The following is a 27311-nucleotide window of genomic DNA, read 5'->3' as shown; positions in this document are numbered from 1 at the left end:
TTCCAACACCGTAACCGTAATAGTTAGAAAAATAAAGAAGGGTGAAATTTGTTCAGGACCAGACCCTGGTTCTTCGTTACATTTGGATCGAAAAGATTCAACGACTCATTGGTAGGGTTATGCCCGTATTAAAATTAACCGGTGTCGGTTGGCCACCAAAACTCAGAAACCGTAAGTCGTAGACACCTAGGATCTTCACCACTCATCATCAATTCATGTGACTTTGAAAAATATCTCTAGGTCAAATGTGTATGTTGACCCTGACCTTTTACCTAACACTTTGTTAGCGGATAATCTCAGCAACCTTAATACTTTCAGAAGTGTTGTATAGTGGAAAATGTTTGGGTCATTCATGCGAAACTTTGTTACATTTTGACCGAAGAGATTTGAACTTTCTGTAAGGGGCATAACTCTTGTTTAAGGTTTCTGAAAAGGCAAAATCAGCTTTTACTATATGACCAAAGGTCCTAGACCCATGGAGTCTTCAGCAATGACATTGGAGACCATTGACCTTGACAAAGGTCAAAAGGTCATGTCCCATATAGCGAATTATGTGTTTTTGACCTTATTTAAAGGATTTTCAGTGTGTTTCAAAGCTTTTTAAGGTCGACCTTGACCTTTTCAATACATTCAACGTCTATTGGAACATGTATTTTACATTACAAAAGGAAAGACCTCTCAATTGTTCAAGAACAATTGACATTTTGATTCATCCTTCATTTCTTTTCTTGATATTGATATACTGATTTTCCTTCGGGTTTATTTTGAGAACTTTCATTTTAGAAGTTCCAATTGGCAATAATAAAAAAAACTAAAGAATTTACAAAAGGAATGAACCTCAGTACCAACCATCCTCTACCGGATGAAAATATAAGGAATCCAACCTGATTACAAAAAAAGTATGAGCTGTCCAAGGTAGGCGTGTGTCGCCTGTCGTCTCAAACTGTAACAATATTGACAAAAATGGTGATGACAGTGCTTTAGAAGAGGAATCCTTGAAAATCATTCAGACCACAAATAAAAATAACATATATACACACAACAGTTACTCTGTGTTCTATGATAGAAGAATCTATACAAGTATGTAATTTTTCCCACCATTTTAAAGAGTTGTCGATTCAACAAAGAGTTACGAGGACGACGAGAACTCAAAACTACAGAAATGATCCCTTTGTCATCTCTCTACTGGTTTTCCTGTCAGGCGACACCTAAAAATACTGTGAGAATAAAACTCCACTACCTTCCAATCGTATAAACTTTTCGATTAGAATCTAAATGAGCGACATATACATCCCGGGTGGCTTAAGAGCCATGTTAACTTTGCAGTTTGGAATGACCTATCAATATGTTTGTGTTTTTTTTGTGCACATCAATCTTACTGTTGTTATTGCAATCTTAAAACTATGACAAATAGCGTTCGCTCGATCCTCTCTTTAAAAGTTGTATGTGATTAGCTCTGACATGCACAGTGATAAAAGAGCAACACAAAATGATGCCCATGATAATATAAAAAATCCCTATGGTCGTTAAAAGGTTGGCTTTAATTCCATTTATATTACAGGAATAATTTATCAAAGAATACGTTAAATACATAAAACTCAAAACGCAAATATGTGTCATGTGATGCATTTTGTTTTGTTTGAAATTTCCATCCATCTTGGCTGTCATTGGCTATAGAAAATGGAACTCAAAGGCACATGCATGTAACTTAGAAAAAAAAACCAGATAGCATATATTTTGCATATCATACATTGTATCATAATTATACGTTAAATATTCAAACAGGTTGTTTTTTTTATTTTTAAGCTTTTCATAATGAAACGAAGATAATATTCTTTGAAATTACTGATACATTGATGAACTGATTATATCACGACCCAGCAGGTTTTCCACTTCAATAGATACTATGTTGTTTGTGTTTTCTTATCTAAGTTGCTTTTAATTTAGTTAGAATTTACACCCACCTTTTCCAGTAATTGTCTAGAACTGATAGTTTCAAATTGGAAGGAAAAAGCTCGTCAGATAAAAATTTGAATTAATATAAAGCGGTTTTGAAACAAGTAGAAATAATTATTTCATGTCTGAAGGATTAATGTCTGTCTAGGAAAATATACGGGTCCGCGGAAAGAATAAGATGTTTTCTGTTAATTATCATTAAAATAATTAATATATGTCCGACTAATTATTTATTACAGCACATAGGAAGGCAACCAATTAACTGACGAATGGTATTGTTGGATTAGCATTCGTGACATAAGCATGCGTCCAAGTTAAACATATTATACTGTTCAATACTGCAAGCGGATTAACTAATTTTGTTAACTACATCGGAGGATTGATGGATCGAGGTTTGGTTTAGGGAAATAGTTTTGTTGTAATTAAGAACAGAGAAATATCACACATGGAGAAAAGGAAGCAAATGATTTCTTATGGACTTATGTCTGTTTTTGGATCACTTAAAGATGCCGTTTTAATACAGATCATTTTATTTGCATGTAAGTATTATTAAATAGTATACATACTTAAGGTATGGAGTTAATTTCACAAAAAAACTTTCAACTCGTTTAGTCGTCTTTATACTGAATTATTCACGTATGTTAAGTCTTAAGTTAAACTTTAGTAGTAAGTTTTTCGATTAAACTCACTCTTCAATCCTTGTTTTTTTAAAGAAAAGAAGACATAAATCTTACAGTAACACACAAGTTTTTCATAGGACACCTATTTGGTGAATGAAATGCATCATTGTACTCGGTACAAGTAATGAGAGTGTACTATATTTGTGATATTAAAATTTTGTTTATGACAATTTTAAGTTTTATCATATAAACAACTCTAGTAAATTTATAAATTGCCGAAGACCAAGTTTCGATAGATTAACATATGGACTAAACATATTCCTCTTTAAAACATTTTACTTGTATATTTCCGTCTATAAACATTTATAACTAAGGACGCAAGAAAAGTACACAAATCTTTTAACTTTCTGTACTTTATTTGTTCTACAAGTTATAGAATACAATTATAAAACAAAAGATGTAACAAATAAAAGATATATACTGCAATAGAATTGAGAATGGGAACGGAGAAAGCGTCCAAGAGAAAATAACGTGACCAAAAGAACGGAAAAAAGAACGTTCATTTCTTTTAAGTTTTGCCAGGTGCATGGACTGATGTTTTTGTCATGTGAATAACAATACGCATTCTGTCTTCTTTTTGTGTACACTTGTTTGGACATGACACGACTGCAGAATATATTCATTATTTCTGTTGTTTTTTTTTTAATTTTCTTTTAACATATATGCGCTCAGTTTAAGATTTTTATTTTATAAACCCTACTGTACAAGAAAACAAATTCATCGAAAAAAAATCTAACTTATTTGACTTCGACTGTTTGCATGAGTGCTGCACATTTGCTTTTACTATAACTGGAAAATGATTATATGTATGTAAAATATAACAAACCAATTTTTGGAAATAATCAAACAGTTCCATATTTAAGTACAGTCAACATTTAGATGTTTTCTCGGTAACGAAGTGCTGACACCGACGAAGCTAACAACTATGATACCTGAAAATTCTTCCATGATTCTGTACCTCCGTTTGATCTTTACATACTCAACAATTTACAGTGTATGACACATTGGCCTTATCCAGATTTGGCACAAACCAGTGGCGGATCGAGAACTTTTACTGCTAACTGACCTAAAAAGGGGGTGGGGCGCTCCAGTCATGCTTTAATAATTCCCTATATAATCAACCAAATTTTTCCCACGAAATGGGGTCCCTCTGGATCCGCATAGCAAACTATAATACGAAAATTTCGGATTACAGTGTTGTTCAATGCAACGTCGTACAACTTATTGATAATTCCTTTTTCAGTGTTTTGATTATGAGTATTGTGTAGACAAAACATGCATCCGGTCTTCTTTAGTTGAAAGTCGGGTATCTTCGATATCAAGTAAATTGCATTATTATGTATCCGACTTAGTCGTAAATTCAAACTAATGTGTATTACCCTAAAAAGTTGTCATAAACCTTGATAAGTAGGATAATTACAATACTAAGACATAACCGACAACGTTTAAAAAGAACAAAAAAACACAACAACAAGGAAAGCAATTCGGTTTGTAGATAGAACTATACAGTTTTTGGCTAGGGATAACAATGTCAGTGTATAATAAATCATAAATTTGACATCTACACAAAAGGTACGAACTAAAAAAGAAATATCAGCTGGAGTGGGTTGCACGAACGTCATTTAGATTTGAGTGTCATTTTTAAATTTAAAAATACATAGTACGCTTATTTTTTTTGTAAAAATATAAGTAATCGTAGTGTCTGTTGCACAAAGGAGTAAGTAACACAAAGGTTACTTAAATCTAAAAGTGGCAAAAGGATAGTTTTACAGATTTGAAAAACGATTTAATATGGAGGAATGAGGATATGTTGCTCTTCGGCAACCTTGATGACAAAAGAATGCCATCTAGAAAGTACAGAGAAAGGTTACATACCTAAAGTATCAATTAACTTTTTTTTTAAATAAGGTTTAACCTAGCTCTGTGTATATAACGTCACATTTCACTACGTTAAAATAATCTGAACAATAATATTATATTGCCACCGTTATTATTAGAAGTATTTAATTTTAAATCTATCTTCACGACTATGTGACAATATTGTTCCTTCGGAGCCTTTTAACCAGACAGAGATAATTGTTTCAAATCAAACAACAGAACTGTTTTATTAACCACCAGATATCAATCAATGACGGCTCCTTAGGCTAACATGGAACGTGTGGGTAAATATCTTTGGTACTGAATTAATGAGTTTTAGAACGGTAATAAAGGAGAATGTATTTAACGTTTACTCACTTATTTCTAATAAAACTATGAACGAGCTAAATAAATGCACCATACATTCACATCATTAAGCAACATTATATTGAGGCTATCGGAAATCTAAATATAAAAACAAAACCAGTACAATAGGGAACAAACTAGTGTCTTTAACCTTATTTTTACTCCGGATTTATCTTATATGTAATGGATGTGTTCATTGATTCTTTAGCATTATAGAAACATGATATCATTATTATTATTGACTTCATATTTTTACATAAATAAGGCCGTTAGTTTTCTCGTTTGAATTGTTTTACATTGTCTTATCGGGGCCTTTTATAGCTGACTATGCGATATGGACTTTGCTCATTGTTATAGGCCGTACGGTGACCTATAGTTGTTATACGTCTGTGTCATTTTGGTCTTTTGTGGATAGTTGTCTCATTAGCAATCATACCACATCTTCTTTTTTATATTGGCTTTGAACATGTGTTTTTGTTATTTGTTTTTGTTTTGTTTTTGTGAATAGTATCTTTGATAAATTTTACCCTTACCATTTATTTTGTATAAGTTGTTCTCATGCTGTGCTGTTCAATTTTAGGGAGGGGGGTTGCATGCTCACAAACATGTATATGCCTTTTCCAAGTCAGGAGCCTGTTATTCAGTTGTTGTCGTTTGTTTTTCTATATCATGTTTATGTATTTTCTTTATTGTATTGTACATAAATCGTTATACAAATGTCATTTCAATACCATTCATAGCTAGCTATGCGGTTTGTGTTTTGGTCATTGTTGTCGACCATACGATGACCTATAATAGTTGCTAAATCCTACGTCATTTGGTCTCTGGCAGAGAGTTGTCTCATTGTCAGTCATAAAAAGCTTATTTTTTTTTGTATCAACTTCTATGTATAATAACAGACTTTTCCTGGATTGTTGACAGTATATTTTATTGATTTTGAACATTGACCAAAATATCTCAGTAACTAAATTTCCATTATAGTTATGTTGTAGCAAAGGAGCATATTTGTATTGTTGTGATTTCGCTATGACAATGTGTGATGCACATTAAATAATCACTAAGTCATATTTAAACACTAAATCTGTTTGTGTCGGCAGTGCTGCTAGTTCACTAGTTGTACCCGACAGCAAGGTCGTCCTATACTAGTCAATAATGTGATGCCTAAACAGTAGTGTAACTAAACGTCTAGGGTTAATATAAAAAAGATGTGGTATGATTGCCAATGAGACAACTATCCACAAGAAACCAAAATGACACAGACATTAACAACTATAGGTCACCGTACGGCCTTTGTTTTCAAATAAGTAGATATGATATGATTTAAAATTAGACAAATGTCCAACAGAGACTAATGATTTGAGTTAACGCTGGTCAATGAATGGCATACAAAAATGTGATAAACACAATCAGTATACTATAATAGTCAATTATAAAATGCACTACAAAAAAGGAAAATTGACAATGGAAACTAACAAACTTCTCTTTTGTCGTAAATGTTTGTGCTTTGGGTATCCAATGTGAAACGGATACATTCAAGCATAGAAAACAAACCCAATTACATCTATTTCCATTCGATTCATTCAAAGTAAGTTCCCTTCAAAAGTTTGGTAAAAGTTTTAGGTTTAATTAGATAGTTTTAGATTATATTGAGTAAACTTTGCTAGCCTAATTATAAACTTAATTTGATGCTTTCAAAACTAAGTATTTGAGTTTCCCCCAATTTGGACTCGAGCGTACGAGGCATAGGTTTTCTAAAAACAAATGTCGTAAAAAGAATAACAACTTTTAATTAAAATTTGTTATTCTGTCCCTTGTAGATGCCTGTATGTTGTTTTAACATGACCTTCATACATTTTAAAAATGAAATTTGAGAAACGTGTCTATAAACAATACCTTTTATTTTGTCTACCACTGAGCCGTGTGAAGCAAGATGTGAAATTTTAAACTAAAAGAAAACATACAAATTTTGTCATTTTTAGATTTAATGTCGAGTAGAATATTTAAACGTTACGATCATTGTAGGCCATTCAAACGAATATAATCGCGTGATGTACTTATACAGAATTAGTTTTTTTTTGTAATTAATTTTTCTCGGTGATCTCGCAGTTTATCTTGTAAGCATCGTAACGTATAGAACATTAAAAGACGACTTATTTAATTATTTAGGATGTTGTAAACCGAATATTTTCTATCACGAACATATATATAGTAGTAGTACATTCATGCTCATTTTCAGCAACAATCATTTAAGTGTCTTTTTATCAAGGCTAATCGCAAAGAAATGCAAAATAACTGTTGACTACCTCATAAATCTCCGAAGATTGTCTTTTACGGTTAGACATAGCAAAAATGAGCGGAAATGAAGTCCCACTTGCATTTGTATAGGTGTCGACTTAAGTTTATTAAAACAGAAATCTAATGAATAATTAATCTGATGTCCTATTTAACTCTACTTCCCAAACCCAAGTTATCTTTATTCAATTTTCAGTCAGTTATTACCGATGCGTAATTACAAGTATCATTTTTTAAAAGAATTAACTGTTAACATTCAAAATACTTTTGACCCCAAAATATATAACCGTAACTGTACTTGGGCAAATCTTTTAGTATATTTTATTTTAAACGCTCTTCAACTTCGTGCTTTTTTTGTCATTTAAACGTTTTTGATCCAAGCGAGAATGCCGAGGCTTTTGTAGACGAAACGTGCATTGGCACAAACACATACATGTAAGCCAGGAATGTTTTCGAGTGTTTTTTTTCTTGAATTCAAAGTAAAAAACCCAACATTAAACCGAACACAGGTCATATTGCTATGATTATTAGTCTTCAAGTTTCAAAACAGTTAAAAAAAATACCAAGCACACGCCAGTGGATCGATAAAAAAACAAAGAAAAGACAAACAAAATTGTACAAAAAACATAGAAAACTGTACCGTGAGGTAATTACAGAAGTGCAGTTACTGCATGTAGAAACACAGTGTCTCTGCTTTTCATTTCACTTACAACAAAAGGTACCAAATAAATATTTTGAATAATAATGTCAAATGAAACGGAACTATAGAGGGACGATGACACTGAAGAAATCTGAGGAAAATTCTTAAAAAACAACCAAATTTGAAACCTTTCCTTCCAAATCATTCATACGATAAATATATTACGGCCTAGAATCTCTGACATGTCTAACATGCCTCATAACTTTTTCTTCTAGATTTACAATAACACCAGTCTATGGTACTCATTATTATGCGTCGCTGTTGTTGATGAAATTATTCAATTAAGTTACAGCATGATTTCGATTAATGAAATACATTATTTAGTGCAATTCAAACATATAAAGAAGTAGAAAAAGATTACATAAATTGAAATTACAAAAGTAAACACTTTGAAGATTAAACTTCTTAAAGAATCGCCTGCTAGCTTATTGCATCAATGGTCGATGTATCAATTTAATTTTCTTTTGAGATTCTATGCTTGCTACACCAGCATCAATCTGAAAGCAGACGACACTTTCATTACACAAGACGCTGCACATGTAATTGCTTGGAAAATTATGGTAGAAGTGGGGATATTAGCAGATGAAGATAATATTCTTTCATCAAGAACACTCATCAACACTATGACAGCTTTCTGGAAAACTCTGTAATTCAATTTCTGTAAAATATTGATACCTTGAATCCAAATGTATAGTCACAGAAAGGTTAATATAACCATTCAATAGAAAGTGCGTGTTGTTGCTAGTATAAAAAACAAATGCAAATTCCTTAATAAAGTTCAGTTTGAATTTGAATTGTAATTGTGTTTTTTCAAACTGACGGAAAACTGGGAATCTTGAGAAAAAAATAATTATTTGCAATACAAGTGTCAAGACAGAGTACCTCTCATTTTGATTTCTATGAAAATTGAGATATTTTATTCTTGGTTTGCTGTCTAATGAATTTAAACGAACATTCAAAGTTATCTAAACAAGTCAGGAATCTGTAGTTCAGTGATTGTCGTTGCTTCATGTCAGACATATTTGTTTTTCCTGAAAAAAAGTGTTATAATGAATAAGGCGGTTATAAGTTTTCTCAATTGAATTGTTAAATATTTTGCATGTCGAGAATTTTGATGGCCGACTATACGGTATGGGTTTTTCGCATTGATGAAGGCGGTACGGTTACCTATAGCTTACATCCACTTTATTTGAATTTTGATGGTTTGATGTCTTATTGGCCATCTGCTCTTTTTTTTAAGACAAATACATTTTTTTGACCTATCATTATGTCGACGATTCTGAAATTTAGTAATTAAAAGCTACAGATTGTCTTGACTTAGTTCAGTAAACTGCATAGTTTACCAGAAGCATATCATATTGAATATCAACGCAGAACTGTCTCTGATATTAGTATACTGATGGAAACAGTTTTACGGTGCGCATATCGTGACGCTTAATGGTTTTAAAAGTGTAATAATTTGTCAATTAACAAGAGCATGCTTGACAATGCCATATTTAAATTGGGAAACGATCAGTATATTGAAATATATGAAACAACACAAATGAATAAATTGCTGGCTTGTCAATCGTGGACATTTTAAATGGCATACGATCAATAACTGTACATTTAACAAAAACAGAGAAGCAAATTTCATCCGATAGACGTTGCTAATTTGCTAAGTAACTACACCTCTTTGCAAAAAATGTCACTATGTCTTTAAAGGGTCTGTGATTCAAAAAGTACTTTTGACACAACCGCACTACCTGATAGAAAACAACTTTAGTCAAATATTCGACTTTGCATTGGACTTCGTCAAACCTAATCAGATATTACGTGTGGGCAACACACTTTTAAGAGACTTCTGTAAACCCCTTTAATATGCACATTTATTGATTGCATGCCCCTTTAGTAATGAAACTTCTTGAACAAACAGAATTTGTCATCAGTCACATCATAGTTTTTGTTTTGTTTTAATCAATGTATCAAATGGAAACTCAAATTTCCAAAAGTTACGAACATTTATATAGAACAGTATCACTTTCTCAATATTTTTCACAGTGTGCGGTAAATGAAAGTGCTACAGAATCTGCAAACACTGATTTAATTTTCATTTCTGAAGCGTCATGATTGCTGTGCAATAACATATCTTTGATCCTCCTTCGCGCAAGGTAACTAATTAAGCTGGCATTTAATGCTTCAAAAATATCAATAAACTAAACTATTAGAGATGCATTCCTAAAGTTAATGACAAAGTGGTTCTATATTTCAATTTTGAGTATTCTTCTAGAAGTTTGCAACGGTGTGTCGTAAATTACAGCGAGGGAATATAAATTGTATAATAATCACAAGGACAAATAAATGCAATTCTTTTCAGAAAAGGCTTACAATCTCATTGTAGTACAAATTCCAGATACTTTATTAACAAGATTATTTATGGTAAGAAGATAGATTAGAAATATTTATTCATACAATAATGTTTATTCATCTCCTTAAGTTCAGAAGCAATTACCGATTTGAAAGATGACAGTGTATGCAGGAATAAAGCTACTGAAAATCTCAATGGCCATCAGTTTTCCATTAACTTCCATTCACAGCCAAACAGTGATTGCTGATTTAAAATAGTTCCGCGTCAAAACTCTCTATTAGAGTTAATAACAGTCCTATTAATACAGACATCAAATTAATGTACATTAGATTGTAATATTAAAATTACATAAATCATGGCTAGGCAACATTAATTATCATTTTTCATTCTAAACTTTCAGTCTTTACTTATGTAATTGATTGTTTCAAAGAATCCTGTACAACAAAAAACTATTACTACAACGTCGATGTTTGTGTTTCATGGCCATTCTTCGCTGCGAACATAGATCTTCAATCATTACACGTTATTTATTTTTTAAACGATGTTTCAAAATTGTACACATTAGTTAAATTACAAACATTGTGACATTTTAGTAATCTGTCCATACATTTGCAATTAGTGACTTTAGAAGAATTGAAACTATCACTGTGAAATTGAAAATTTTGCGGTTGTTTGAGTTTTTATATCACAGAAAAAAACCGTAAAATATCATCAACGTGACCATTAATTTTCTTTATGGTATGGTTCAAATGGACTTCATAGACATTATATTTCTTGTTGCGTTAAATAGTTATCAAAGATACCATCACTATAAATTAATACGCCAGATGCGCGTCTCGTCTACATTAGACTCATCAGTGACGCTCATATCAATATAGTTAAAGAGCAAAATAAGTACAGGTCTCGTTCAACATTTAAGTAATTGAAAATAGCTGTTGCATGAATCAAATAGAATCATATTCAAAACAGTGTGGTCCTGACCATTGATTGACGACCTAAATTATCCCATTGACTGGGACAGATTAGGTGAACGTTTGTCGGTAACAATCACTGCTCACTATGTACTTTTTAAAGACACTGAATCTGTGGGGTCACCAAAGGTTCTCAACACCTAAATAAAGCAATTCGAAAAACGAATCCGGAATAATACGATGTGTTGATTTATATTAATGATATAAATCAAAACAGAAAGGTTATTCCTGTATAATTTTTCGAATAATTTTATTATTAAAGGCGTTAAGAACCTTTGGTGACCCCACAGTTTAAATTCTATAATAAGTAAGAAGTAAGCAATGGTCGTTACAGAAAAACGTTCACCTAATCTGTCACAGTCAATGGGATAATTTAGGTCGTCAATCAATGGCCAGAACCACACTGTTTTGAATATGATTCTATGTATGTAATACAATGGACTGGTATATTAGTTTGTGGATTTCACCGAGATGAGACTTGTTATTTGTATAATTTCAACGATTGTATAGTGCAAATATCTACATTTAATAACGATATTATCTGATATATTTGCAAAACATATCAATTGGTTTCGAATTCAAGGGATCAAAAGGGGGCCATACAATACCTCTTTGTTTATCATTGAATGATAGATAACAAGTTTTTTTTTTTTACTTGTATTGCATTAGCAAATTAATATCAAATGTGCAGAGGCGTAGTCCTTTGCGTTAAATAGCCTTTTTAAAGACGGTTAATCAAGTTCTTTTCGTTTAAATCTGAGCTAATATCTCTAAATTAATTGGAAATGTAACATCATAGATGTCATTAGTTAAGTTATTTATTAACGACAAACAAACATTATGCATATTTTTAGGGGCCAGCTGAAGGACACCTACGGGTGCGGGAATTCTCGCTACATTGAAGACCCATTGGTTGCCTTCGGCTGTTATCTGCTCTATGGTCGGGTGGGTGTCGCTTTGACATATTCACCATTTCCCTTCTCAATTTTATGTTATATTTTATCATTTATAAAGAATATATTAACACAGATAACGACATTAAATGTATAAGAATGCAGTATTTACATCAAATATTTCTAATAAGACTCAAATCATCTTGTTTTGAAAATATAAAATCTTTTAGGGACCCTTGTTGTTACATTGTAGTGCTACTTGAGTTTATGTTTTTAAAGAGTTGACTGTATTATAGAAGTATGGGCATCCCTGAACTTTTCAACCGGCAGTAAAATGTTTTGCTTTAGTAGAGCGTCCGTTTCAATAGATATGTTGGCGAAATATATAATTTGACAGTCGCGTTCGCTCGGAATGAGTATGTGAAATCCAATGACTCGTGTATTATACTTTAAGAACCATTCAAACAACGCTTTCAGGTCGGTAGTTGGTCTGTTAAAAATCAAAATATATGCCCTATCCGTCAAACATACAAAGGGAAATCGGCGCTATACATTAATGGCACTAGGTCGCCTCGTAATATAAGGATGCACAAAATACGAAAAGTAGAAAATTACCATAATTATTCAATAATTCTGTGCTACTCATATCAGCACGAAACTCATAAAAATGTTTATGGCGTTCCTATATTTAGTCCATATTAGTCAAAATTACTCTTCAACTCAATTTTCAATTTCTCTTATTAGCTTTAATTATCCTTCACATGCATTGAAGTAGGTAAAAAAAGTTACTTGTCAATTTTGATTTTCCCCCATTGGGTTTATATCTTAACCAATTACCAATAGTGTGTAAATACAGCGTGTCATGGGTGTCGTATTTTCTGAAAACGATGACAAATCGTGACAAACAAAATATAATCCTCAAGTTGCCTTCAGCTAACTAGTGCATCTGTCATGAAACATTGCACATCGATTGAATGTCGTAGTCTTTATATAGTCTTTAGATTATTTGAGTATGGTGGTCGTTTAAACTTATAATATGCAATTTAGATGCAAATTTTTTTTTGTCATAGTAAAATAGAAATTTATAAGCAAGTAATTTCAATTGATTATGCTAATTTACAATAAAAATTTAAAACGTCATTTTATTTAAAAATGTGAGTTTTATAAAATATTAGCTATAACTCGACAAGTGTAGCTGAAAGTTTGGTTGGTTCACCCCGTAGAAATATTCAATAAACCTTAGGAATATACAAATATTTTACAAAATATGGACGGATACAATTCTAAAAGAGAGTAAACATGTGTGTTGTATTCCTTAATGTATGCCATATGACATGTAATGCCACTTTTGAGAAAGAAAGACGAAAGATACCAAATTAAGGGACATTCAATCTCATAAGTCGAACATAAACTGCAAATGCAATGGCTAAAAAGAAGATAAACTACACAGTACACATACAACACAATTATAGAAAATTAAATACTGCATAACACGAACCACATAAAAAACTAGGGGTGATTACATGTGCTCCGGAAGGGTACAAATGTATGCAATGAATAGTAGTCACTGTTATTGGTAGCAGCGCTTCACATTTGTAGTCGCTGTTTTCGGGTTTTGCCAAATGCCAAAGAATGAATACATATAATAACATTGAATAAGTGTTGCATTATAATATGAATCACATTTTGTATTTAAAGTCCGAAGAAGATCTTCTTTTACAAAACAACAACTTTTTATCACATGTAACTGTCTTATATTTTAGGTTGGCATGTGGTATCCATGACAACATACAACCCAGTGTTTAACCATACGCCAGTAAATTTAACGTATTACACAGGGGAAACTGCAACGTTAAGGTGTTCAGTCAGTCATTTAGGACCTAGCAAGGTTAGTGATAAAACTGCTTTTGATGGCAACGTTTACAATGCTACTATGTACATTATGAGATTTACACCAAGTAAATATATTCCTGAAGTGATCTTAACTGTACGAGTCATTTAAATTTTGAGCACGATTATTTTACTCAGACACATAAATCAGCCAATCAAAATTCTGGATTTCGGTGTTTCAAGCACACATTATGTACCGAGTAGAGTTTTATGACATTGAGCCCTGTGTAATATAATCTGTTTAGAACCCCACAATTATGAGCTTAAATTGTTTTGTTTTAATCTTCATAGGAGTGAAGCGAACTATATTTAGTGTTAATAGATGTTAGAGAAAATTTTGTATGAATGCCAAGAGACAACTCTCCATCCAAGTCACAATTTGTAAAAGTTGAGCATTATAGGTCAGCCTTGGACATGTTTTTTTCGTGAAGAGAGAAAAAATATCATATATTTTCTGTTTGATTTAGGACATTAGCCCTGCAATCTCCCATGTTATTGGTTATCAAATCAGTCGGTACTTTTTTTTTTTTTTTTTTTTTTTTAGAAATATACATTTCTTTAAATGAAAACAGAACCATTTAAGTGCACATTGATAAAAAATTCCAAGGATTTCCTGCCAATAAATCATGTAAGTGCCCCATTCCACAAAATGCTTTTGTGATTGGTGCTATCATTCTCAACTCTAGTAAATTCGAGATATCTTGCATAGGTTTTGGTATTATTTAAAAGATAGAGGACTTCTCACGACCCCAAGATTTCTACATATTTTGTCGTCATACATAAGGTTATATTGAAGGGGATATTTTTTTATAATATCAAAAATAACCAATTCTTGTTGAAATGAAAGATCGATTAAATATCTGTTCCCAACGGATGATTTAAAAGATTATTTTATCGGAAAGTATTTCAAACGATTATGAGTAAAGTGCATAATAAATGATTCATATTTATATCAATATTTAAATCTTCAATGAAATTTGTTTAGATTTTTGTATCTTCAATCATTTATGATTTCATAAAGTGTATTTTATTCTCATCTGGTTTCACTTGACTGTACTTTTGTTAGAACATACGTATGATTTTTATTAAAAGAAGGAACAATCTTAAAAAGATAAGAATATGTGGTATGATTGACAATGGTACTACTCTCCACATGAGACCAAATGACATCGAAATAACAACTATTTCAATTTTAAATCAATTTTAGTTATATTGAAACTGGCTTTCTTTCGTATACTGAAAATTGTAGTAAATTTTGGTTATCTTTGATACATTAACAACTTAGTTAAAGCTATGGAAATGAAGACAATTTCCGAGTTCCGATATGTGAATTTTACTTCCGACTGCTTGATTTCTCACCGTAAAGACTTTATTCAGACACATGATGTGTCATTCAGAAAACAAAAATTATCAGCTGATTATTGACCTTTGATTGTAATTATTTGCCGTCTTTATTCATGGAATATACATGGCTTGTCACAAGCAATTTTCAAGTCAATCGGAAAGAATGGAAATTAAGTCGGGTTCACTAAATTTCTTAGAGCAAAAAGCTGAGAATGAAATTGTCATTACTAATGCAAGAATAAAGCAACCGAATTCCTTAGTTTACATCACACAGAACTCAACTTTCAAGCTACAATTATTTTCGGTGCCAAGTTGTAAAAAGATCACCGACAGTAATTAGCACACCTCCTTTATGTCGAGCGAAACGTAGCTTAAATAATACTAATTAAACTTGTTGACAGCTGTATATCTCGTACATACATATTTGAAGTATAGATTCCAAAGTTAATGCAAGAAAAATAATGCAAAATGCACCAGTTTTCTGTGCTTTTAAACTAGATTGTAAGTTTTATGTAACCTTGATAAAGAGAAATAACAAAGAATCAGAAAACTGTAAAAATAAATTCAAGAGATAACGAAATGAAACATAAATTATATAAGGAACTCTGTTTTGAATAATAACCGGAGTTCAGTGATTTTGTGATTTTACTTTTTCTCCAGTATCAAAACAAACTTCGACTTTTGTATCTATAAAATATTAACATTTTGTTCTTACTTAAATTTTTCTTAGCTTATTGTCAATAACATTAAAATTGAAAATGGAAATGGGGAATTTGTCAAAGAGACAACAACCCGACCACAGAAAAACCAACAGAAGGTCAACAACAGGTCTTCAATGTAGCGAGAAATTCCCGCTCTCGGTTGCGTCCTTCAGCTAGCCTATAAACAAATATATACAAGTTCAGTGATAATGAATGCTTACAAAACTGGACCTCTAATATTACAAATGATTCTTAACATGAAGAAAAAAAGTCCCACTTCCCACAGTATTATATATGTCTCTTCTACATAAGATCTGTATAAACCTGACACAATTGAGATTGATATCCTAAGGATTATCACCAGACAATGTGATTATAGCTGTTTCAGTTTCTGTTATATTTTATGTCATTCTTCTCTACTTTAGTGTTCAAGTCATGTCCGGCTTTTTGTATCGATATAAACCTCATAGACATATATCCATTTGTATTCTATATATACATATAACCTTATATTGTATGTTATCTAATAGTACCATGGAATTACATGTACCATTAAAGAGGACATAGAAAATGTTGAGCTAATGTATATCATTTGTAAAAAAAAAACCGATTGTTATAACAAACATATTTTTAGAATTATAACATGTTAGAATATTAAGAAATGCCAGTTCGTCTATACGAATAAAAGGGAGATTTAAAGTACACATCAATGCAAGTTACTAAACAACACGATGAGACAATGTACAATATGACAACATGAAATCATTTACAATATACCTCATAGACATATATCCATTTGTATTCAATGTATTACATGTAACCTTATATTGTATGTTATCTAATAGTACCATGGAATTTCATGTACCATTCAAGAGGACATACACAAATGTTGAGCTAATGTATATCATTTGTAAACAAAACGATTGTTACAACACACATATGTTTAGAGTTATTACATTATTAAGAAATATCAGTTCGTTTTTTAAGAATAAAAGAGAGATTTTGAGTACACATCAATGCAAGTTACTAAACAACATGATGGCCACAGACCACAATTAATTCCTCTATTAGTTCTTTATAACTTTTTGTCTCATTAAAAAAATTGCACCGATTCTTTTTGTCCAATTTTTTGTGTGTGTCATATATAGTACTAGTCCAAAAATATATCCAAAATTCAGAAAGATTGCTTTCACCCAACATACAAATTTAGCCAATACACATCCATACCCCTATAGGCAAGTCAAGAGATGTTCCGAAAAGTGTAAATATAACCTTTTTGCACCTGGCCTAATCACTCTTTCCTTGTTAAAATCAGTTAAAATAAAACATCCAAAAGTTTATTTCAGCTCTCGACTTTCATTTCCACCCCAGAAAAGCTAAGAAATGAATGAGAAAGGGAAAGAAAAAAAATAAAGAAAAAATACACTATAATTAAGGGGAACTATATTCGTGAACAACGAAAAGCGGGATCATTAATTGTGGTCTTGGGCCTGATATGGCTTCAACGTGAGACAATGTACAACATGACAACATGAAAGCATTTACAATATACCCCATGCACAACTTAACGTTTTCATTATCAGACAAGTAAAGACTTTCATTTTCATTTTGCTATGAAAGGAATTGGCTTCTCGTAAATTCTGTTTGTACAAAGGGGAGACAAGTTGCATCCAGATTATCCAACGACGCTTAGCTCTAAGTTCAATTTGTAGAAAACAGTTGTGCCAAAAGTGCGTCTTTTTGCGTCACAAGTCAGCGTCATACGTTAGCGTATACCAGTTTACAGTACTGCAAATGATGTATGTCACGCCACAAAACGGCATATAGTGATGGAGTATTTTGAAATTGCTTTCATGTTGGCATATTGTACATCGAAACACGATGATAGGGGACAAAATGGTTGATCCGGATTGAAAGAGAGATATTTCTCTTGCACGTTAAAGACAACCTTGCGCTACAAGGAAGCACTCGCACCCACAAAATGTAAAGGGATTAATATAAGTTATAATAACTTGTTTCCCAATCCACTATAATATTAAACTAAACGGTATGGAATTTTGAATCTATTGATACGTTTGTGACCAATACTATGACATTTTGCTATTTTTGCTTCAAGTCATTTCTGACTATTATCATTCACGATCTCATGACAATATGTAAATAATTCATTGATTTATCTCCCTCTGTTATACTGTAAATAGAATTGTGTAAAAAGGATGAACGAAGAATGCAAACATCAAATTAACCCGAATAATTCAGTCGTTATATCCCGCTGATCTACGAAGGTTCGTGTGGGAGAAAATCGGACACGGAAAGGGCTTGAATTATTCGAGTTAACATCAAATAAAATTAGACAGGTCAACCTAAAAGACAGATGAATAAACTACTCATATTTGAAGTAACAACTTAAAAACCAGCATTGCATGTATATCAGTTTTTTTAAGTTGTCCAAACAGAAGAGAATTGCAATTTGCTATTAATCTTTTAATTTAAAACTGCCATTATTAAAAATAGACGTAACACGAGTACTCATTATTATGGTTAAAGTTTAAATAATTAGTCTGGTTTCTAGAAATAAAAATGGTAATTTACTGTTCAGCAAAACGTTATTACAATTTAAACGAATTCGAATTGTATGTTTTAGGTGATTTGGAAGCGAGAGGATCAGCCTCATCCATTGACAGTGGGTAAATTTGTATATGTTAGTAACCCTGAATATGGAATAAAGCACATTCCATACAAAGACGAATGGAATCTGATTATTGAAAACGTTCAGCCTAGCCATGCTGGTTTTTACGAGTGTCAGATTAGTACCAAGGACGACATAAAGAGATACATCCAACTTCACATTATTGGTAAGATAGTCTAGATTTCAATGAAAGTTTATTGAAGTGCCATTAATGCAAATTATTTGTTTATGTCTTGTCGTGCTGGGCAATTGGGAATACAATTACTAAATGTAATTGAAGTTCTCTTTAGAATAATTTAAAATGGCGTCAAAAGTACGACTTCATAAAATTTAATATATATATTTAGATACATTTTAAGTTAACATTTGTTATCTTTATGTAAACGAGAAGAGCAACATGTAATAAATATTGATAAGATATTTTTTTCAAAACGGTGATGCATGCAAGGAGATATGTTGAAGATTTCAATTAAACAACAAAGCTAAACATGAATGCTTATATGAAACAGCAGTGCACACGTGACCATAAGACCATCAATCAACAGGTGCGCACGACATGTAGATTTACGAAGTTCTTAGATCTGATAAATGATTTTGATAAACTAAGTAGAAATCGCACATAAAAAGAGTAAACAAAGAAGATCGGTTACAACGACTTTCACCCAACGCATGGAAATACAAATAACGAATTTAAGATCGAGCACTTTGAATGGACAATGTTGGTTTCATTTTGCATTTTCAATGATCGAAACAGTAAATTTACGATTCAAACACGTTACAAACATCACTTATCAGTTAAACACGAAATGCTTAAAAGTTTGTTTTTATTGTGTTTTAATCGAAAAGAAAGAAAAAAAGAAGTATTATAAGATTTCTAAGACGAAGAATTGGCACGTTAATCTTATATGCATATAAACTATTCTGATCTGCAAACGGTTTACTTATCTAATGCCATTGGAATTCCATTGTAATTTCAAAACAGTTAATTGACAGTAAAATCGTCTTTATTGTGATTGCTGATTAAATCAGATTAAATTGAAGAACGATGCGTCATAGATTGGAACTATCTACAATTTATAAATTATGATTGTTGTACAAATCGGGAAGTTAAACTGAAGTATCATATCTGAAAATTAACATTACAATAGAATGTTACCCAATATAATTTAATTATCTATTGATACAATTTGACGATAAATCTCATGCCATTGCATGTGCTGTTGGTTATATTTAAAAATTTATGTAATTTCCAGATGAGCCTGGTCATGACAGAAGATGTGAGTATATTTAGCTTCATGTTGGCTGATTCCGATGAAAAATGTATGATGTTTTTGGATATAGTTTTAATTTGCACTCATCGTTTGTTTTAAAAAAAGATCAAAGAAGGACACTTGAGAAATAAACTACCGTAATGGAAATTGCTCCCAGCAACAACAAAAAAAAAAAACAACCCAAAAACGCCAATATTTGTGGGTGGAATTATACAGCAGTATTGATAAAAACTACGATGATCTTTATTTGCTTTGTTTCAGTAAAAAAGGAATATAAGGAAGGATATTCCTTATTTTACAATTTTCTCTGTTGATTCCGTCTTTGTAGATGGGAATACACATTGTTTTCTCAGAAAACACAAATCATTACTGGAAGTATTTTCAATTTTCAATATTCACATCCGGATAAAAAAAACCTCAACAAACTAGAAGGCGTATAATTAGGTACAAATGTATGCCAGACGCTTGTTTCGGCAACATAAGACATATCAGTGCATGGCGTGCAATTCTCAAAGGTTGACAGACCAAATTAGAAAGAGTTGAGAAAACAACAGACAGAAAGAAAGAAAGAGTTGTCCCCAAAAATATCTTCAGATTTGAGATGTATATACTTATATAATATGACGATGTCTTTTTAACCAAGTTAATCAGATAACTTATACTTCCTTAATCCTAAATTTAATTGAACTTAAAATTAGGCTACCGCAGGGACAAGAAATTCGATTTTATTTTATAATTATAGATGTTATTGCTCATAAGTGGCGCTGACAGATTATTTTACTAAAATAGAATCTCAGACTAAAAGGATTATTGAAGTTTTCCTAATTTGTCATTTTAACATCTTTCTCTTCAAGTGTTCGGATAAATATGTATATATAAGATGTAGGCATTTATATGTGTTTACACCGGACACACTTGAGGTCATGAACAAAATTTGTATCTAATAAAAAGTTAAATAACAAAAAATACCGAACTTTAAAGAAAACTTAATATGAAAAGTCCCTTATCAAATTTGCAAAAGTCAAGAACTTAAACACTTAAAACGAATGGAATAAAACGGTAATATTCATGACTAGGTAAAGAAATTTCCTTATGTAGAAAATGGTGAAAATCAAACCAGATCGTATAGCTTGCTAAGCCTCTCCTTTGTATGACAATTGCACATAATTCCATTATTATATTGACACTGTGTGAACAAAACAAAAATAAATCCTTGTTGAATATATGAGACGTTTGACTATAATAATTTGTAATTTGATTGCACATAACTGTTTTGAATCTAAACCTTCTTGTACTGATTAGGGTGTGTAAATGAAACACATGAAATAAGTAAATTGTATCACTAAAACATTTTGTTTTATAGATATCAACATCACAGGTCCGACACGTGCTACGAAAGGTCAATCTGTAAAATTAACATGTAATGTATCAGGTTTTAGAAGAACACCGAAACATATTAGATGGTTTTTGAACGGTACACATATCGTAAACGGACAGGACCATAATATCCGGATTGTAACATACCAGAGATCAGATGTATTTTCATTGTTTAGTGAATTAGACATTGGAAAAACTAACTTAAATTATGGCGGAAATTATTTATGTCAAGCACATTTTGTAAATGGATTAAAAGTATCAAAACATGTACTTTTAGTGGATACTATTAATGGTAGGTATTTAACTTACAACAAGACCTAAACAAATTGGTCAATTCTAATTTTGTTAAACACATAGAACAAAAAGACAGAACATATATAAATTATAGACAAATGGAAGTAATACACTATAAACTTGGTTATCTGAACTATTCATTAAAAGGTATGACCGCTTCGATCGGGTGGTTTAGTTGTAAAAAGGCAAGGTGCTCGCGCAGAGTTTGGGATGTTGTTGTTTCAGTTGCCAATCCGGGTCAAACAAAATGGTTTAAAAATTTGGCTATGTGTGTCGGTCAAGTATAATGCTGGGTTCATGTTCATTTTTTCTTCAACATGTTGCCGTCCTTAATATGCATCTAATTTATAATAGAACTTCACTTTTCAATCGTCATCACCATTAAAAGGACAACACTCTTCGTCAATGTTTTAACAGACTTTTCTGTTGAATAGTAGAAACTACATGCTGCAATAAAAATATGAGTAAAGGGGACTATGGGGTTATTGGCAAAAAGGACACAAACAAACCTGCATAGTTGCATTGCTTCAAATAACTATGCATATACAAGTGTCTGTTGGATATTTATGAACTTAAATTTGATTCAAATAACGAGGAACAAAGGCAACAGTAGTATACCGGTGTTCAAAAGTCATAAATCGCCCGAGAGAATAGGGTCCCAAACCAAAACCGAGGGAAACACATCAACTACAATAGGAAAATAAAGGAACAACAGAAACACTGAAGTGTAGAAAAACCCCAAAACAAACCTCAACACATAGAAACGATAACAACTGCCATATTCGTGACTTGATACTTAATTAGGACGTGGTATGACATTTTAAGAAAAAAATGGTGGGCTGAACAAAGTTTGATGGCATGCCATACCTTATGACAATGTAAAAACAATTTCGCTAAAACATAACGTGACAGAAATACAACACTAGCACACACAACATTCCTAACAGAGTAATGCACACTGTACACGATAAATTGGAATCTAAGAAATCTTTGATCCTACACATTTAGTGATGAAATAATGAATTTATTATATCAAATTAGTAAGCTATGTATACATAAGATGAAAAGGTATATTTATTGTCAATTAATTAGATTTGTAATGCATTATCCCGCATGCTCATACTATCTTTTATTTTATTTTATAGCAGACAGTAAACCAAGTAAACGAGGTAAGAAAACTAAGTGCACTTTCCAATAAAATTCTTCAAAAGTTACTTGTACCTCAGAATATACTTCACTGTAAATACATTTTGCATGATTCTTAAACGTCTATATTTTTTTTTATACCATAAGGATTCTATTTGTTACGATTAGTTAAGCTTTGAAGTTCTAACCGATATTAGTGACTTTATTGTCCAATGTTTACGTCATCAATTACACGAAGAATATACCATTGTATACAATAATTATAAAATAATGAAGGTGTGGTATAATTACCAAACGGGTTGTACACAGTCACGCCATGTTGGAATGAAAACGTTCTATTCGATGCTACATATAGCGAGAGCACCACTCTGCACATTAAAAAAACAATTATAAAAAACCTTTTGGGATATATTCCGAAAAGATGTTATTGTGGGTAGTTATATCACTTAGTAATTGGTTAAGCATTGACTTATAATACATATAAGATTTTGCAAAAAACATTGTGAAAAATGGTCAAATTTGCTGCATTTGTCAATTTCGTCATGATTATGTTATTGCAACATTTTGTTAAGTATCTAGATTTTAGTATTTTTTACCATTTTTGATGCCGACCAATTGTGCTAATCGTATATACCTCCTCCGTTGAAAAAATAATGTATGCGAGTTAACAAATATCAAGTTACCACACATCAAAATAAATAACAAACAAAAAAGGCGAACTTCGAGGAAAATACTAAACGGAAAGCTTTTTTTTAAAAACTTTTTTTGATTCGAGCGTCAATGATGAGTCTTTTGTAGACGAAACGCGCGTCTGGCGTATATACACAAATTTAGTCCTGGTATCTATGATGAGTTTATTTGTAAGCAAATGGCAAAATCAAAAGCACAAACACATCTAACGAATGGATTACACCTGTAGTATGCCAGTCATGGCACAGACATTTGGTTATGTGGAAAATGTGGGATAAAACCTGGTTTTATGGCTAGCAAAACCTCTCACTTGTATGACAGTCCCATAAAATTTCATTTTTTGGACAAATAAATTACAAAGATGTCTGAACAAAACAAACATACATAATAAGTAAACATATCGTAAATGGAAACGATTGTTGGGAATCTTTGATATGTTGAAATGGTGAACATTTGGACGAAAACAATTAAAATTTGATCACAATAGCATGTATGATTTACGAATAAAAACTAAAGACAATGAGTGCAAAGTATTATGTATACATTTGCATGATGAATTTTCATTAGGTAATTAGTACACTACTTCAAATACAAATTTGACCCCAAATTTACTTTTTATAAATAATATGCATACAACATTTTAATTGTTGCCTAGGAACAGTAGCTGATGGAACAGAACGTCCGGTATTACAAAGAAACAAACAACAAACTCAAAACGCAGCATTGTCATTTAGTGTGACATTATGGTGTCTGACAGTGTGTTCATTAGCCTCATTATTATGTTGGATTTAGGCGATTGAATGGTTCGTATTCATTTTTAATAGATACTGCTTATTTATGCTAATATGAATTTTTTTATACAGAAAGAAATATCTAAGGCATAAACCGTTAGATTTTTTACTATTTCAAAAAATCGTTGTCAAAGCCTATCACAGCACCCCTACTCCGTAGATCATAAGGTGTTTCGAATATCTATTTAGACAAATTAGAATTAACTAATTGACCATGGCCATGTCCATCTTCAGGAACCCAAGCCATTGCTAAGTGACACATATTAGTGTCGTTAGATTTTGACAAAAGCTAAGTTGCACCGACAATTTTTTTCGAACTGAGTTCGTTATGTGTGATAAATGTTGTCCGGAAGTAATCATTCGATGGTTCCGAATATAAAATTAAGAAAATGTGTTAGGATTGCCAATGTTAAGAAAGTTTAAAACTATACGTCATCATATGGCCTTCAACAATGAAAAACCCATACTGCATAGTAAGCGATAAAAGGCACCGAAATTAAAATTTAAAACATTTCAAACTTATTCAAGAAAACTAACGGCCTTATCTACGCACAGAACAATATACGAACAACAAATATGATATACAGCAACAATCAAAAACCAAAGAATTATAGGCTTCTTTCTGACGTAGGATAGGCACATAAAGTATGTGGCAGGGTTAAACATGATTGATTGCGCCAACCACAACTTTCTCAAATCGGACAGTAGTATAACGGTACAACATAAAAACAAACTATAAAAAATCTGCTGAAAAAGGACTTCATCAAATTCAAATATGCATATTGTCGTAAAACATATACATATATTAGTAAAGCATGTGCCAAGGCTGGGACAATCTAGAAAATAACATCTTTGAAAACAGCGCTTCAACAATTAAGAGAGGCTAAATATACCAGAGGGAGATTGGAACTCATAAGTAAAAAAATAAACTGAAAATGCCATAACGCATATGCATACAGCAGTATACAAAACACAACATTGCAAACCAAAGACCGAACAACACGAACCCCACAAAAACGGGTTGTAAATATACAAGTTTTCATATTTTTTTTAATTTCAGATATTCAGTATATATCGCAGGGACCAAATTTTCTTTTCTGACATGAAAGACATGATCGTTGTTAAGTTGTGCATTCCAAGTCTTCCATTATAGCTACTTCCGATTTCTTCCGTTTTTATGAGGTAATTGCATACAAAAATGTTCAAGTTTAAAAGTTTAACATTATTGCTTGCATTAAAGTTACATAACATTTTTATAACACATATGAAAATTGAATCAGATTGGTAAAAACGAAAATAATCTATTTAATCTTTTATTATCCTCTGTAGACACTTACTGTTTTGCAAACTGACATAGGAATTTGAATCGATGAAGTGATTCATTTGTGTGATTCTTAAAACTCTTAGCTCACTCTTTCAAATTACAAATATATTGTAAGATATTGCTTTCATTTTAGAAGATTGAGTATGTATCAATGTATACGTATCAATGTATACTGTGCGGCAATATGTGACTTTCACCTAAAGGGTGGATATATTTGGCTGTCGTTACTTGCGTGGCATTAGTTTTGATCATTTAAAAATGATTGAAGATAGTATCATTAAAACAATATGTCCATTTTAGTTATATAAATCTTTAAAAATGAATGATTAAAATACTGAAAGGGTAAAGGGTCAAATCATTTATCGTGATAGTCTGAAGATTTATAACATACTAAAACGGACTACTATTACTCAAGAAATTCTGGAATCATTGAGTTTAAATTTCTTTAGAACACTACTTTTTCTCAATTAAATTTTTACAGTGTAGTATCCTAATGTGTATGAATTACAAAAAAATACAATTCGTATCGAGATGATAGAAATTTTCCTCGCCTCATACATAAAGTTAGATATTTGTATGCTAATAGGGTCTTTATACTTAGTCAAATTAGCAGCTTCGTTATCCAGTTTATTGAAATTCAGACGTACTGTTTCTATCAAATACCTAGTACTTTAATATGGTAACCATTAAATTTATGACCACAATAACTTGAATAAGGACTTCTATAAAAGCACAACTTAGTCTCTATGATTCGAATGATTATTTTTTCTTATTCCAGATCACCATCATTCAGTTAGTCAACCAGTGTTAAGTTCGTGGATGTCGTATTGCAGCATCGCCAAGCCTTATTACATTGAAATATCATTAATTATTAAAAAGTATTCAAATAAACTTAAAAGATGTAACATATCTTATTATTTCCCTTCTATTCAACATGTTAACAAAAGATGTACATCGATGTAAAAGTATGATAAATGTTATTGTAGACCAATAAATGTTCGCCGATACTTGATTTCGCGTTTATTCATGTCTAGACTAATAAGAAGCCATGTCTTTTTGACCAAAAAAGTGAAAAAGTATATTTAAACAAAACGCATTGGACTAACAGGTCGAATAACTGATGTTCTTTAACCCTGCTGACTGCCATTGGCGATTGTCAAATAAAATTGATCACATTAACATCCATCTGATATTCACAAATCTAAATATAACAGATATATAAGTATTTATAATTTGTAATATCCCCATGCATATTTGATTTATGTTTAACTGGCTATGGATTCAATCTTTAATTTACTGTCGATGGCAACAATTTCGAATTGGTATATTTACTGTTGATACTATATCGTGTCAAGACAACGATGTCATAATTGGTTGATTCATTATAATAATTGATTGATAAGTGACATATATTTCGTGGTTTCAAAACGAGAAGAAAGTATGACAATCGATCAAAGTCTTTTATATTCACAATTATGTGTTAACAAAACAAACACATATAACAGATAAGAATGTCAAAAACAAGGGAACAATTAGTTATTAAAGGTACAAGGCTTATAACTTAATACGCCAGTGGTGCGTTTCGTCTACACAAGACCCATCAGTGACGACCAGCTCAAAATGCATATAGAACCAAACAAGTACAAAGTCGAAGAACATTAAGGACCCCAAATTCCAAAAAGTTACGCCAAATACAGCTCAGGTAATCCATGCCTGGGATAGGAAAAATCCT

At 31.7% G+C, this 27311-nt stretch overlaps 1 protein-coding gene across 4 annotated transcripts; it reads left to right on the top strand.

Moving 5' to 3' along the window:
* Nucleotides 1–1946: 1946 nt before the first annotated feature.
* Nucleotides 1947–26591, top strand: LOC134714191 (protogenin A-like). 4 transcript variants are annotated; one of them, XM_063575434.1, is made up of 9 exons: nucleotides 1947–2495; nucleotides 13826–13950; nucleotides 18642–18852; nucleotides 19940–19963; nucleotides 21321–21626; nucleotides 22777–22797; nucleotides 24126–24267; nucleotides 25316–25437; nucleotides 26358–26591. In XM_063575434.1, the coding sequence occupies exons 1-7, from the start codon at nucleotides 2402–2404 to the stop codon at nucleotides 24254–24256; spliced, it is 912 nt and encodes a 303-aa protein (XP_063431504.1). In that variant the 5' UTR covers nucleotides 1947–2401; the 3' UTR covers nucleotides 24257–24267; nucleotides 25316–25437; nucleotides 26358–26591. The 4 variants fall into 4 exon arrangements, with proteins under 4 accessions (XP_063431504.1, XP_063431502.1, XP_063431503.1 ...); XM_063575432.1 differs by having other exon boundaries at nucleotides 1948–2495; nucleotides 24120–24267; XM_063575433.1 differs by having other exon boundaries at nucleotides 1948–2495; nucleotides 22774–22797.
* Nucleotides 26592–27311: the final 720 nt, after the last annotated feature.

Source organism: Mytilus trossulus, chromosome 4 (assembly GCF_036588685.1).
Source record: "Mytilus trossulus isolate FHL-02 chromosome 4, PNRI_Mtr1.1.1.hap1, whole genome shotgun sequence".
NCBI classification, from domain to species: Eukaryota; Metazoa; Mollusca; class Bivalvia; order Mytilida; family Mytilidae; genus Mytilus; species Mytilus trossulus.
This window is presented reverse-complemented; position numbering and strand designations above follow the sequence as displayed.